Raw genomic sequence first — 14,843 nt, 5'->3', positions numbered from 1 at the left:
CTTGAACATCTGACAGCTCCAGTTCTTTTTAGCTGAGGGTACAACCCAACCAGCTCAGGTGTCTAGAAAAAGGGAGTTGCATAATAAATCTTGTTGTTTTTCATTGAGTCTGTCAAAATGCACCAGACCAGACCCAAGAATGAGGCCCTGATTTTGTATTTCTGTGTTTTAGTCTCAGCCTTCTACTTCGCCCCTTCAGTTTTTGCCTCATGTTTTTCTTGTGCAAAAAGAACTAGAAGATATATTACAGGGTTACTGGAATACAAAAATTTAAGAAAGAAATTGAAGAGTAGAAAAATAGAGTGGATAAGATTAAAAAGAAGTAACCACCAGAGTAATCCTGCAAGTTTAATTAAAGAGTAATGCAACGATGTCTCAGCCTCTGTTCAAAAATCAGCATGGAATTTAGGGAGAAGAGCAGAACCCCCACTGACAATCAGAACAGCTTATGTTACAGTCATTTATAATAAAGAGTTGCAGTAAGATTCATTTTATGGACTCAAATCTAGTCTGTTTGTTGTTAATGGAGAAAAACAACTTACTAGCCATCTGGTGCATGTCCTCCATGCAGGCTCTGATGACTGACCGGTAGTTTTTACTTACTCCAACCAACCTGGCAAGAATAAAAAGGCCTTGTTTAAAGAGAGATTTACTATTGGCCATATGGCTACTGGGCATTAGGATCAAGACCCTTCAGATTTTCTCTGCTCAGCCAGAGATTCACCTCCTGCACTGGAGAATCTAAATGAAGTAAGGTGGGGTCCATATAGGTTCTGTCTTCACAAAATTATCTGCAGGCACAGAACCTAACTGTATAAAATATATATTGAAAAGAATAGTTACGTAAAATTACTGAGCAGCAGCAGCAGCTCCGAGAACTTGAAACTCAGAAGTTTCATTATTAGCTTCACTGACTTGTGTTTGATGTACAAACAGGAGCAACATGTTAGGCCTTTTTTGTACAGCATAATTATTAACGTACCACCTTCCTTCCTAACAAGACAGCCATGTGCACCAATCCTAAGGGAACTGATCTCCTAACCCCTCGGCTAGGGAGGAGGCAACATTCATCAGCAGTAAAGGAGACTAGGCAATAGGCAATAATAAAGAGGAATAACAAAACCAAAATATGTTCATTACTACATTCAGTCAACAAGAGGCAAGTAGGTATTTATGTCTGATCGCTTCAGTGACTCCGAGACACTTTAACAACCAAAGGGGACGTGCAAACATGCTACTTGAATTTTGCCTCGATAAGAGGACATTCTTGGAGGGGAGAGGGAGGGGGCAAGAAAGCTGAATAGTCCTTTTTATGTCAAATGTATCAAGCATTTCCATCCACTCACTGTGCCTTCCTTGATTTCCCAGACAGTTCTTCATCACTCCTCTGGAGCCCAACAAAGATGCCATGGGATTCATTGAAAAGTTTACGTAAGGTATGTAAGTGTATGTCCTGATCCTTGCGAAGGACATGAATATAGGGGCAGCCAGGCCCTTTCTCCCCATGTCCTGAAACAAATCAGGGAAAGCATCAGTTCATAAAACAACACGAGCGTTACCACTCCGCAGGACAGAAGCATGCTTCTAGGCTTCAAAAGTTAAAACCCAGGGTTTAATGGTTTTGAAATGATGAATTAGAATTAAGAAACGAGCCAGTAGCAAAAACAGCGCGAGACGCGCAGACCAACTAGATACAATAAATATTCCACTGGAGCCAACTCCGAGTCCGTTCCCCTGTGATCAGTGTCCGAGTCTCTACATTCCTACATCTGAACGCCTACGATTTATCAACGCCAACGGCGCTGAATTCCCTGCGCTTGCCCCGTTTGTGCTGCTGCTTCTGCCACGTGCAGTTTCCTTCCTTAACAGCCTCAACTCAGGGAGTCAGAGAGAGGCCCTGAAAAATCTCAGCTCCTGTTAAAACAAAAACTTAACCCTTATTTATTTCTTTATTTACGTTCAGAAAAAAATGGGGGGATGTTAACCCTTATGTTGCTGAATAAGACTGGGGCCATGTTAACCCACCTGCGCCGGGGAAGGCGGCCTCGCACACCAGCATCTCTCCGGGTCCCCACTGGAAGTGCAGCCGCCCGCGGCCCGGCGCCACCCCCGGCACCAGCTGTCAGGAAAGAACAGCGCGGTCAGGCCAGGCCGGTGCCCCCGGCCCGGCCCGGCCCGACCCACTCCCCACTCCCGTACAGTGAGCGCCGGCTCCACGTCCACCTCCTCCATGGCACCGCCGCCGCCGCCGCGCGTCCTCGCAGAGGGAGGCCCTTGCCCGGCTGGCCGTCGCGCTGCCTGTCGCCCTCGACTCCGCCCCACGTTGCGGAGCCGCCGCCTTCATTAACCTCTGAGAGTAGAAACCGCTGTGGTGAGGAGGATGGGTTTATCAGGCCTTAACAGTGAGGTTTGTTTGGGGGGCAGGCGCGCCAAGGGCAGCCCCGCGCGACGGGGGGAAGGAAGGACCCCGCTGGCCCTGCCGGAGACCTGAGGGCTGGGCGACCCCTGTGCTTCTCCCGCCCCCGCAGGCTCAGGGGGGCGCGGTGCTGAGCCGGGTTCAGCACCCCCCGCCCTCGTGCCCTGGTGCCCGGTTCAGCGCAGCGGTTGTCGGGCTGCACAGCGAGGCCTCCGCAACATCGCCCCGCTGGGCCGCCGGGTGCGGCCGTAACGGTGCTGCTGTCGCTGTCTTGACTCTTCGCCTTTCGCTGCTGTGCTCTTCCAGGTCTCCGCTCTGCGTGAGGCGTCTCGTGGTTCGGGCCGACATGGAGATAAGACGGAAAGAAGACGAGACGGCCGCGAATCCGTTATGTGCGAAGTGGTGTGTCGCCATGGTGAAAAGCGAGCCTGATGCGTGGGAACCACTGGATCCCGAGTCTGCCGTGGTGCACCAAGCTCAGCCGTCGGTGCTGGATCAAAAGGAAGTCCTGCCCAATCCAGAAACTCCCCATGACTACGACATTGGGAATTACGTAGACTGCAGGCATTCGATAAGTGATGAAATTAAGTATAAACTGCTTACCCAGCCGTGGACCCCTCATCCGAGCTACGAGTTCCCAGTGTATAAAGACTCGGAGAACACGTCGCGAAAATTTAATTACTCGTGGCTGATAAATTATCCGTTCGTATCTTATAGTGAGAAATGCGCTGGCGTCTTTTGTCGCGTTTGTGTGCTGTTTGCCCCAATACAGGTAGGAGGCCAGAAACTGTCTACGCTGGTTTCTCAGCCATGCAAGAATTGGCAAAAAGTTACGACAAAATTAAAAAATCACACTACAAAAAAGTTTCACGAAGCAGCCTGTTTGGAAGCGCAAATATTCAGTGAATGTTATGAAAAAACCTATAAAATTCTCATACACACGCTGGATGAAGAAAGATGTGCCCAGGTAGAAGAAAACCGAAAGAAACTTGCACCTATCATTGAGACTGTGGTGTTTGCAGGTAAAAACGGTCTGCCACTTGGAGGGAAGGATAATGGTGAATTAGATAAGAATGGTGAGAGTAAATCTGAAAGCATTTTCCAGTCACTTCTGCACCTTCATTGTCAAGCTGGTAACGTAACCTTACATGAACACTTACTAAATGAGCCCCAAAATGCAATATACAGTAGTGAAACCATTCAAAGGGAAATTATAGAAGCAAGCAATATCATCGTCAGAAGCAAGCTGGTATGTGAAATAAATGAGTCAGGTTTTTTTGCCGTATTCCTAGATGATGAAACCACGGTCATTTCAAATGTGGAACAAATGTCTGTCTGTGTGCGGTATGTCAAAGAAGATCCAGTTACAGTTTGTGAAGTTTTCCTAGGCTTTTTACCTGTTTATAACCTGACTGGTACCAGTTTAGCAAAGGCCCTTTTGGATTTCTTGAGAGAATGTAGTCTAGATTTGACAAAATTGAGGGGGCAGGGTTATGATGGAGCCACCAGAGTGGCTGGCCACATAAACAGTATACAGGCTCACATAAAATCTGACTTTCCCAAAGCTGCGTACAGCCATTGTGCATCTCATGCTCTGAATCTTACCATAGCAAAATCTTGCACAATACATGGAATAGAAACTACCTTAGGCATTCTGAATGAAGCTATCGAATATTTTGAGGAATCAGCCAAACGGATGAAGTACCTGTCAGATGCTATAAATGCCATGTGTCCAAAGAGCAGGCACAAACGCTTGCAAAGTGTCTGTGTTACTAGATGGGTGGAGCGACATGACAGTATCATGGTGTTCGCTGAGCTCTTTGATGCTATTATTGCAGCACTAGAAGCAATGCAGACGGATGGTGACAAAGCGGTCAGAAATAAAGCAAATTTCTACTACAAAAGCGTATGTGATTTTGAATTTATTATCAGTTTGACAGTTGCTGAATTCCTCTTAGGAATCACTCTTCCACTGTCCAAGGAACTTCAGAGGGTAAATGCTGACATTGTGGAATGTTTTGACCAAGTGAAATTGGCAGTTGAGGTTTTAGAAGGTAAGAGATCTAACTCTAATGCTGAATTTGCAGAAATATTTAATATTGCCCAGTCACTTGCAATTAAACATGACATTGAGGTAAAATTGCCTCAACTTGCAGCCCGGCAGCAACACAGATGTAATGTTCCATGTGACAGTGTTGAGGACTACTTTCGAATTAACACTTATATCCCATTTTTGGACTTCATGATTCAAGAACTGGCACAGAGATTTACATTGCACAGCAACACTGTAACAGATCTTGGCATTCTAATACCTCTCTTTTCATGTCGGTATCCATCTGAAAAGCTTAGCCGTGTTTTAGAGATGTATGGCGAAGACTTGCCAGATAGCGGGAATATGGTTTTGGAGGAATTTCAATTGTGGAAACTCAAGTGGCAGGGCAAGGAGGAAAACGAAGTGCCAAGCACAGCCATTGATAGTCTGACAGACTGTGACAAGGGATGGTTTCCAAATATTCATATTTTGCTCAGGATTCTGTGCACACTTCCTGTATCCGCAGCTCCAGAGAAAAGAAGTTTCTCTACTCTCCACAGAATTAAAACTTGGCTTCGTTCAGCAGTGGATGAAGAGCGTCTTAATGGACTGGCCATGTTGTACATAAACTCGCACATTAAAATAACTGTCAGTGAAGTGTTGGATGAACTGTCAAGACGCTCAAGGCTAGATTTTATTTTATTACTCTGAATGAGAAATGTACATAGACTCCTAAGGACAAAAGTCTTTCCTAGTTTGTTGCCCTTTTTATACTTAATATAGCAACTGACTACACATTCCAATAAAGTTGAATTTGTTTTTACTTCAATCTTAAACTCAATAATATAACCCTTGGACCCTAGGATATTAGTAAAGTTTCTAGTTTCTTTGTAGTTGGAGAAAAATTGCATTGTTATATGTGATGAAGATGCACCACATCACATGCTGGTCCTTGTGCCTAGATGCCCCAGGCAATTTTGTCTGTCATCCCACTGGTTTCCTCGGGCCATAACCAGTCATGGTTTCTGCCTGATTAACCTCCGTAGGCTGAAACTGGAGGCCAGTGTGGAACTATGGAACTACAGAACTCTGGCCAGCTGGGAACACTGCCAGCATAGAAAGTCTAGGGAACTCAAGACCTGCCCAACCAAGAAAACAAAAAGCAGGAAAGCACTATTTTCTGAAAAAGCAGAAAGTTGATGAGAAAGGGGGCATTGATTACCTTTTTAAAGCTCATTCCTTCTACACTAATGTGACTTGGGAAAGAAGAGGTGTCAGTATTTATGAATGTTGATGTAAGGAGCTGGCAAGATTGCATGTAGTTCATACTCTGTGCACAAAACCATATAAATGCGAAGTGATGGTTATACAATCAGGCTTCCAGAGTTAAAAGGTGAAAGGTCAACTTTAACCTCGCTCTTTTTGCTTATGCAAACCCAAGCGTGGGCTTAATGTGGAAATGATTATGAAATTGCACGTTGTTTTTTCTCCTAGAAGTAGCATTTCGGTGGAGTTCTCCCTCTTTGCTCCACTTCAACTCAGTCAATTAGGCCATTGACCCCTTACAGACAAGGCGCCAGCTTGTGCCACTTTACTATCACTTGGGTACCACAGGTTTAGGTCTGTTGTGCAGTATGACCTCCCTCTGCAGTGTGCTCTGGGTGACTAGACACTGTCATCTGTCTCTGTGATGGAATTAGGCTCTCTTCTTCACAGATTGGCCAGTTGGCACCAATTTGTTGGTATGGATTGGCCAGTTGCCCAAGGATGAATCTTGTTTCCTAAATTCAAATAGAATTTAAGCCTCCAAGGGAATCTGTGGGGGCTTTGCTCTGCTGAACTCAGCTCTCACTCCTTAGCCTTCTTTGTAATCACATGTGTTTCAACTCAGTTGATTCCAGGCAAGATTCTATCCTTGCTGCTTTCATTTCATGCTTGTTTTACTCTCCCTGTTTGAATTTGGGGCAAATTGTTCTGCCCCATGTCTCCTGTGAGCTTGGACTTTGAAGTCTGTCCTTGCCATTCCACAGAATGTCTGCAGATGGCTTTGGAGAGGAGAATGCGACGCTCCTCACTTGGAAGGAATTCTGTTTTAATTGAGAAGTTGAGACAAAAAAGGGGAATTATCCTAGCTGGTCAGGAGATGCAAGAGCTAAGAATGGAAGCAGACTTCCAGCATGCCCTTGAGCAACAAATCTTAATAAAGCTCTGGACTTATCAAGTGTGCTCCTTTGTGTCAATCAAATTTCTCCATGTTCTCAAAACCTCTCCTCTCTTTGGTACAATCACAGGCCAACTCCCAAAGACCCTAAAATCTTTCATCTCCTGAACATTTGTATATTTGTTTATAATCCTTCTTTATTCTTTCTAGCTTCGCAGTGCAGTTAAGGAGAGAAAAAAACCCAGATCCCATGTTCATAGGACTGCAGCAGGAGAGGAATCCTAATTTCCCTGGGCTTGTCCCCCAGTTTGTACTCTGCTGCCTCTTGCTACACATTCACCTACTCCCTGTCCAGAACTTGCGTGTTCTCAAGGACACCTCTGGGCTCCTCTTTTTCGTTCCATGATGCCTTTTAAACCTCTCCTTCATATTGCCTTTTTATCTTTTCCCTTCTCTCACTTGTATCTGGCTATATCATTGTATTCAGTCATTTTGTTCTCCCCTTGCAGTGCTAAATCCCTCCTAGAAAGGCAGAACAAGCTTCATTGCATAAGACTATTGCTGTGTGGAGTTCTGTGCTGGGCTTGAACACTTGAGAGGGTAACATTACAGTCCAGTGCGGAGATGCACTGTGTGCTGTCTCTTTCAAGCCCTCCTGTCTCCTTCAGTGGTGCTCATCTCATTCCACCATTTTGTGACCTCTTCTTTTCTTCCATTGTTGTCTTTGGTGGCAATCCCTTGATTCGAGGATGATCTCTACTATAGCTCATTGGAGAGTGTTTCCTGTGCCAGAAGCCTATGCATGACTTCATTTAACCTGAGGAAGCTGGTGCACAGAAACAGCAGCCACGCAATCTTCACAAGGTAGAGATCTGGACCCAGTGTCAGGGGAGAAACCCTGATGACGGGAGACCTCTGTTTTGGTGCAGCCACCTTCTGTTTTTACAGCTGTTGAGATCCTACACCTGCCTGATCCACAATTGAGGACTTGGGGTTGGACCATAGTTTGTCTGGAACCTCCCCTCAGGCTTGTTCACCGTGAGTGATCCTGCCAGGAGTGCAAGACTCTAGACAACATAGCTCTGAGGATCATTGGGACACACAAGCCTCTCTACCACTACAAGGTCTCAGTCCACAGAGAGGATCATGAATATATGTGGGGTCAAGTAGTACAGCAGCTAAGTATCTTGCTATGGCTCCCAAGATGTGAGTGTGAGTCTTGTTCTGGACTTTTGCTAAAGGCTGCCCCTAACTGACCCAGCTTCAAATGAGTACCTAGTTGCTTCAGCAGGCAAATGACACACAAGAGCCATGTCACTCCGTGTACTGTCGACTGTAGCGATCGGTGTGCCTTTACTGTGCTAGCCCGCTGGGCTGCCAAGTTCAGTGAGACTTTTTGGCCTTGATATATTGTTGGTGCTTAGCAGTAGTAACACATCTAAATAGCTTCAGTGACTTAGCAGCTTCCCCTACCAACTTCCCCTGTTCATGTACTCCACTGGAAGTCCCATATGACTTGGACAGGAAAGGGTGCTTACTTTACCTGTTCAGAGGGACTTTTCTGGCCATGTTGCCTCCAGAATTTCTCTCTGTTCATTTATATCCTCCATAGTCCCTAATGGGCCATGGGATTGCTCCCAGCTCTTCCATTCATAGTGTGAACACTAACATGATTGTGGCAGGAAAGAACTACACATCAACTCTCATGGCAATGATCTTACTGTGTTGGGGTTAGGGAGAGTGACATCAGAGCAAAGCTTAGATGTTCTCCCCGATCCTCTTTTTCACTTGGATTTTGGCAGTAATACAAGGAACAAAGTTGAGATCTCTGACATGTTGGATCAGTTAGTTCGCTACATTTGGAATATTGCTATTAGCACCAATATCTTACTAGTAAAAACCTGGGTTGTGTTTTTACCCAAACACTTAATAGGCAACCACTGTACAATTTGCCAGGTACATTGGGTCTGCTCTATTCTGTCATCAAAGGGTTAATTTATGCTTGTATTTTCAGAGGGTCTTACTATAGATAAACAGGTTGGACTAGAGTTTCCTTTCATTTACACTGGAGGAAAACAGAAATCACTTTGTGAAAGAACATGAGATTATACCAGAAAAAGGGAATATCAGACTTTAATTTCTCTCTTCAAATGTAGAATTTGTTTGAGCTGCATTATCATAAACTCAAACACACAGGTGTAGCATGAAGGCATTTTGTTGGCTTTTTGTATATTGTTTGGCAATATCAAGATACCATCACCCATATGTGCAGATGAGATGAGCCATGTGATAGCAGAACTTGTAGATTTGCCAAGAATGTGAGATAAAGTGAGTATTTATTGCTCATAGTGAGAGTGTTTAATTGCTAAACTATCTGCATGTGGAAATGAACAACTTTACTTCCATCTTGTAGTGACACGATACAATAGCTGTATGATGATATGGAGGGTGTATGCAGTCACAGACTGGATTAAACTAATTTTTAAAGGCACATTTCTTTCATTTCATGGTTTCATTGGGGAACAAAGTTAACCTGGTTTAGAATATCCTGAGTTTATAACACTTTGCTTTTGGATAATTAAAACATCCCTGTGATACGTTTTACCTTTAAATTACCAATCTATACTCTGTACTATTGTAACTTTCCCCCCTAAATGTCCTTGTTTAAAAAAAATAGAGATCATTAATGTAAATTAGATAAGAAATCCATAGAGAATCTTACCATGCAATACATGTAATGAGTTGAAGGCATGTGGTACCAGCTTTAAATCATTTGTAACTATTAACTTTCCTGGGGAGATTCAGTGGCACACTGAAACAGGTACTGCTGATATGGACCAGTTTCACCAGAGCGTTCCAGGTCTGGAGGTTGGCTGAAAGAAAGTGCAAAAATGTTTGCTGGAGAAGGAAGCAGAGTGTATGTTGAAACACAGTTGCAAGAGCAGAAGAGCTGTGCACAGAGCAAATAAGTATGGAGAGACGGATGTGAAAGAGCCTTGATAGTGAGAACAAGAATATTGACCTTGAGGCAATTAAAACAGGTAACCAAGGGAAAGATTTAAGGAGGGGTGAGGAATGTGGTCAGAGAGATGAGTAGGGAGGTGATTTCAACAGTAGGGGCCTATATGGGCATGTGGGTTTTGGAGGATCCAGAGAAGAAAAATCAGGCTGGGAGATAATGAAAGCCTGAGCAAGAGTCTTAGCTATTTTGAGCAAAATGATCTCAGAAATGTTATGGGGAAAGATGGACATGCAGATCGAGCGACAAGGAAAGAGACAAAAAATGTGCATCACCTCCTCCTCTTTCTCCTGTTAACTGTCCTTAGGAACCTGGAGGGTGTTGCTATCTTAATGACAGAGGCAAGCTTAACTGTGATGGCTTTTAGTTGATAGCAAGATATCAAGAAGTGACTGACAGAGCGGGACTGAAGGGCAGATCAGATGGAGGGAGTCAGGTAAGACATGAGGAGGTAGGATTGCATGCAAGTCATCAGTGTAATTTGAAACTGGGTAGACAAGGTCATCCAAGGAGTGAAAGAGAAGAAGCGCCAAGAATGGGACATATGGAAGAGCATCTGCAGGAGTGACTAGAAAGGTGGAAAGGGAAACAGAGGAGGACAAGAGTAGGGCAGACAGTGTCAAGAGAAACAGTGATGCAAGAAAATGAGGGTGGAATACATGCCCTAGATTTGCCTGTGCAGAGGTGCATATACTGTGTTTAACTTTTCCATGTTAGCAAGTGAATAAGGCTGCATTTTGACTAAAGACATGTAGTGTTAAGGTCTGCTCTGAAACATGATCCTATACAGAATGGTGTTGTGCAGTCTCACATCTATTGTCTCTAAAACTCCTGGGTCAGATCTGCTTCTTTTACAAGTACAGGCATATTTGTTTGCTTTTTATAACTACCAGCACTGCAAATTTAGCACTAGAAAGTCTAGTAGTTCTGCATCTGGCATTTTCATCATCACCGCTAACAAGGATTTTATAATTAATGTCTGCCCTTGGGTATGTCTGGGCAACTCTGATATCATCTAAACATGTGCTGGATTACACCTCTGCAACCCCTTTGCACAGATGTAAGAAAGGAGGTCCTGCGACTGGAACATGCAGTCTGCTGGTGATAGCTAAGAAAAGAATCCAGCTCATTTCTCCTTGAGCTATGGCAGTTTGACAGGACAGATGCAAAAGCCCCTTGTTTTCATTAGTGAGTAGATAAGGACACAAAGGTAACAGGTCTGCTGAGTAGGAAGGTGCATATTTACCTATGCTCTTAAGAGAAGCTGCTTGCTTTCAGAAATGGTGACAACCAACACTTACGTCTGCAGTTTTTGAATGGTCTCTCACTAGTAATCCCTAAATTCTCAGTAATAAACTTAGAGATGTGTCATCTCTTCCCATTTTTATCATTTGACTTGAAACAGCACTTGATATCTAGTCAGTTTGGCTGTTTCTCCTATATAATGAACTTTCCCTGTTGCTGTGTAGATGCCCTGTATACTTATTTTTTGTAAGTAATGTTCATGAACATGCATAGTTGGTAGCAAGACTTGGGGCAAACGTCATCGCTGAAATTGTTTTATAGCTTGTTTTTATATACTTGTAATACAGGAATCATGAAAGCTGATATATTCTCCTAAGATCCAGTTTCTTTTCATATCTGCCTTCAAATCCTTTATTCCACTAACAGTGCCTGCCTTGATATGTCTTCCATGTAATGCTGCTTCTGTCTTTAAATCTCCCATTCTATTCTCAGACAGGAAGCACTAGTTCAACCCTCTTCTTTCAGATAACCCCTAAAGAATTCCCCTGTATGGACAGGTTGTAAATACTAAAAAGAGATCAAATAAGAGGGAAGGAGTGGGCAATGAGAAAGTAGACAACTTATGTTTAAAATACAAAAATGTCTTGTGGCACTATCAAGTAATCTCCATTTTGTGACATGCTTCACACAGTGTTTGCTACAGTGGCTATTTGCATTATTTCTATAAATAGCATGTAAGATAGTTTTGCATGTCTTTTGATCTGTAATGGCCTTCACATGTTTTGAGCCCTGTTTAAGTAAGCTGTATACTAAATGGAAGAATATAGCACCTTTGGTTATTTTAAGAAAGCTCCTTTTCTTCCTCCCCCATATGTTCCTACTCCTCAAACAGCTGTTACAGAGGTGGTGCTGGGTTTTGGCGCTAGTCCTGCCCAGCCATCTTCTGCAGCTGGAAGAGTTGCTCAGGTAGAGTGTGTTAGGGAAACAAATTATGACACTCTTGGAAGAAACCCAAAAGTGAGAAAGTCCATCCACTTGCATGCGAAGAGCAGAGTAATGTAGATGTTAGGTTAGAAACGATTACTGTTGCTCCTCTAAATCAAGCATCTGTTCAAGTTAAACTTTGGAATGAACTCAAAACAGTTCTTAGAGGACATTTATCTGTCACAAAATCACCAGAAAGTATAGCGTCTCTGGCCACAGGCAGGCCAGAACTGAAAAAGAGATAAGAGGAGGTTGCAGATCAGAATGTTGTTCTGGTACAATTATGTTTCCATACCAGGAGCCCATATCATGGATGTCTCTAGTTACTAGCTATTTGTTTATCTTGACTCTTAGGAACTGAAATAAATATGAGCACCCTAATTTGAATGATAAAATGTATGTTGAGTCAAAAGGGAGAGGCTTATTGAAGAAGTCCTCTTTGATAGTCATCCGAGAACATAATAGAAGTCAAGCTGCAAAAGAACTGCTGAATCATCCGTGTGTGAAAAGTTGGTTTTGTGTGGCAAGGAGACATGGCTTGGAAAGAATGGCTTGCCTCTCCTCTTTCACCAGGTTACTCCTTGGCTCCTTCCAGTTTGTTAACATGTGTTATAAGGTCAGTACAGTATGTTAGGATATAGTATGATTACTATGCTACTTATTTTCAAATACAGTGTATTCTTTCCTCTATGTAGTGTGACCAAGTTATCCTATGGAAATGCTACACTGGCCCCCTTGAACGAAGGGGCAGGATGTTACAATTAGAAGGTTCATTGGAATTTGGGATTAGATTCCAAGTTCCAGTGCTGGGAAACAGATCGTAAATGTTATAGTCCATGAGAGGCTGGACTACAGAGAAACTGCGCAAAGAGAATGAATTACCTGTCTTCAGTGGCGGAAACCCAGTCAGTCAGTTCAGAGGCCGAGCTAAGCCCCTCTTGTAAGGTTGCAACTGTATGATATTCATATGATTAGCTGTGAAAATTTGATTTCCAACAAGATCCCAAATCCTGGTAGGAGCGAGGTTTCAACTTACAGACAAATCTTTGTAAAGGCTGTTTATGTGGCCTTAGAGAAATGGGGTAGCATTAGGGAGGGAAAGCCATGGCAAAAGACAAGGAAAGGAAGGGGAGCAGAATTCCTGATGGGGGATGAAAAGGAAAGTCTGAGTTCAGCAGGTGAATAAGAGTTCTCTTCAGTTGACATTGAGCAACATTACTATTTCAGTTTGGTTGTTTTCAGTTGTTGTTTCTGCTCTTATAGGGATGTGGAAGATACATTTTTGGCATTAAAATATGCAAACAATTGGGTTATTTTCCTTCCTATGAAACCGTGTGTGTACAACCAAAGTGTAATACAATGGGGACAAGCTGCCCTAGTAATACCCAAGCTATAAAGGCTCAAGACCAGTTTTGATGGAATCTATACAGCTGGCCTAGCCCACCTGCTGAAGCTTTCAGACCTACTAACGTCAATTCAATGGTTCTTCCACAACTGTGGGGTTAATTATTTTATAGGTTTTTAAATGGCATTGGTTTCAACTGTTAGCGTGAGGTTTCTGAACCTAGCCAGATTAAATCATGGAGAAAGACTCACTGGTTCTCCAAAGTGTGTGAGTGGATTGGTGACTTTTTTTTCTTTTAAGTAGGGCTGTTGATGCTTGAAGAGATCAAACAAGCAGAAGAATTCATCATGGCAAGTGCCTGCTTTGGGTTAGTTTCAGTAAGTCTCTTATTATTGGACTGTTTTCCAGGTGCGGTGTTGCCTTCTTGCCCACTTGAAGGACCTGCAAAACAAACTTCAGCTGCTGTTATATTCCTGCATTATCTCCACATTAACTTTTACAGGCAAACATTGCCTTTGGGCTTATATGTGGGATATACTCCGGTGACTTTAGTGGAAGCTTTGTACACTTTATGACAATATTGACTTGTACCTAAAATATATAGCTTGTGCTTGCTCATGTGCAATCTCTTTCTCTCTCTACACATGCTGTGCTTGGCTTGTTTTGGTGGGACCTGATGAAGACTATCAAGCATTCAAAAGCTTGTCGAAGTCTATCCCAACATAAAAGCTACCACCATAAGAAATCCTCTCCTCTCCCATATATATATTTACACATTTTGGATAGTCTCTAAAGTGCTAATCTACCCTGTCATCTACTTGATTTCAGACTAACGTAGCTAACGTCTCTTTATGCCTGGAACACCACGGGATAAATATCAGCTTTTTGTAACACATACATAACCCGTGAGAAATGCCATTTACTGGGTCAGCCCATAAGTCCATCTTGCCCAGTCTCCTGTGTCGCAGTGGTACAGTGGGTGCGGAAAGGGGGAAGCGAACGGGGTATGACCAGGGATTTCCCCCCTTTCCTCTCCCCCTTGCAGCCTGTGGCATTTAAGGTCTAGGATTTTGAGGCTGCGTCCCTAGCACCCATGTTCGATTGAACCCCCCGCCCTCCCAGGCATCACACGTGGAACATGTCACGCAGCTTCACAACCTGCAGGGAGAGGAGCGAAGCCGTGAGTCTTAATAATAAATAAGACACACGGGGATGATGCCAGGCAGGGGCTTTGCCGTCCCAGCCCTACTGGCCGTAGCCAGTGGCTGAGCCTGCAGGGCAGATGAGGCCAGGGTTTTGCCCCAAAGTGATAGCGACTGTCCTGAGGAGAGTACATGGTGGGGGGAGTTGTGGGGCTGGGGCAGCAAGGAAGGAGTTTGAGGGCTATGTGTGGGGGTAGAGGGGCAGCGAGGGGGGCAGGCAGGGGCCATGATAGGGGCAAGCAATAGCTGGGAGGGGGCATGAGGGAACTGGGAGGGGGCAAGTGGGGGACACGAGGGAACTGGGAGGGGGCAAGCGGGGGACATGAGGGGGGCCCCATGAGGAGCCTGCAAGGCAGGCCGGCGTGGGCAGAGCGATGTTGTGGGGAGCCCTGCAGACACTGATGCCCATGGGGCCACAGGCAGGCAGGAGGTCCGGCCA

General features: G+C 44.2%; 2 protein-coding genes across 2 annotated transcripts in view; one reads left to right on the top strand and one right to left on the bottom strand.

Annotated features, from left to right (window-relative positions):
- The window catches only part of NUP85 (nucleoporin 85), a 22,409-nt gene extending 20,131 nt beyond the window's left edge, over positions 1-2,278 (bottom strand). Inside the window, exons 1-4 of the mRNA XM_019518119.1 lie at positions 2,200-2,278; positions 2,026-2,119; positions 1,347-1,509; positions 543-613 (exon numbers count right to left, since the gene is read on the bottom strand). Coding sequence (XP_019373664.1) covers positions 543-613; positions 1,347-1,509; positions 2,026-2,119; positions 2,200-2,232 — 361 coding nt within the window. The 5' untranslated portion in view covers positions 2,233-2,278. The remainder of the gene's footprint in view (positions 1-542; positions 614-1,346; positions 1,510-2,025; positions 2,120-2,199) is intronic.
- Positions 2,279-2,683: 405 nt separating this feature from the next.
- Positions 2,684-9,100, top strand: LOC109297974 (52 kDa repressor of the inhibitor of the protein kinase-like). Its single transcript, XM_019518082.1, has one exon. The coding sequence runs from the start codon at positions 2,763-2,765 to the stop codon at positions 5,157-5,159; it is 2,397 nt and encodes a 798-aa protein (XP_019373627.1). The 5' UTR covers positions 2,684-2,762; the 3' UTR covers positions 5,160-9,100.
- The last annotated feature ends 5,743 nt before the right edge of the window (positions 9,101-14,843 follow it).

The sequence above is a fragment of the Gavialis gangeticus genome, unplaced genomic scaffold (genome assembly GCF_001723915.1).
Source record: "Gavialis gangeticus isolate Ggan-Ray unplaced genomic scaffold, GavGan_comp1, whole genome shotgun sequence".
NCBI classification, from domain to species: Eukaryota; Metazoa; Chordata; order Crocodylia; family Gavialidae; genus Gavialis; species Gavialis gangeticus.
Note: the sequence above shows the minus strand (reverse complement) of the source record. Positions and strands in the feature narration are given on the sequence as shown.

What these genes read in the sequence shown, in the direction of transcription:
- LOC109297974 (XM_019518082.1), top strand. Translation starts at nt 2,763, where the DNA reads ATGGAGATAAGACGGAAAGAAGACGAGACGGCCGCGAATCCGTTATGT.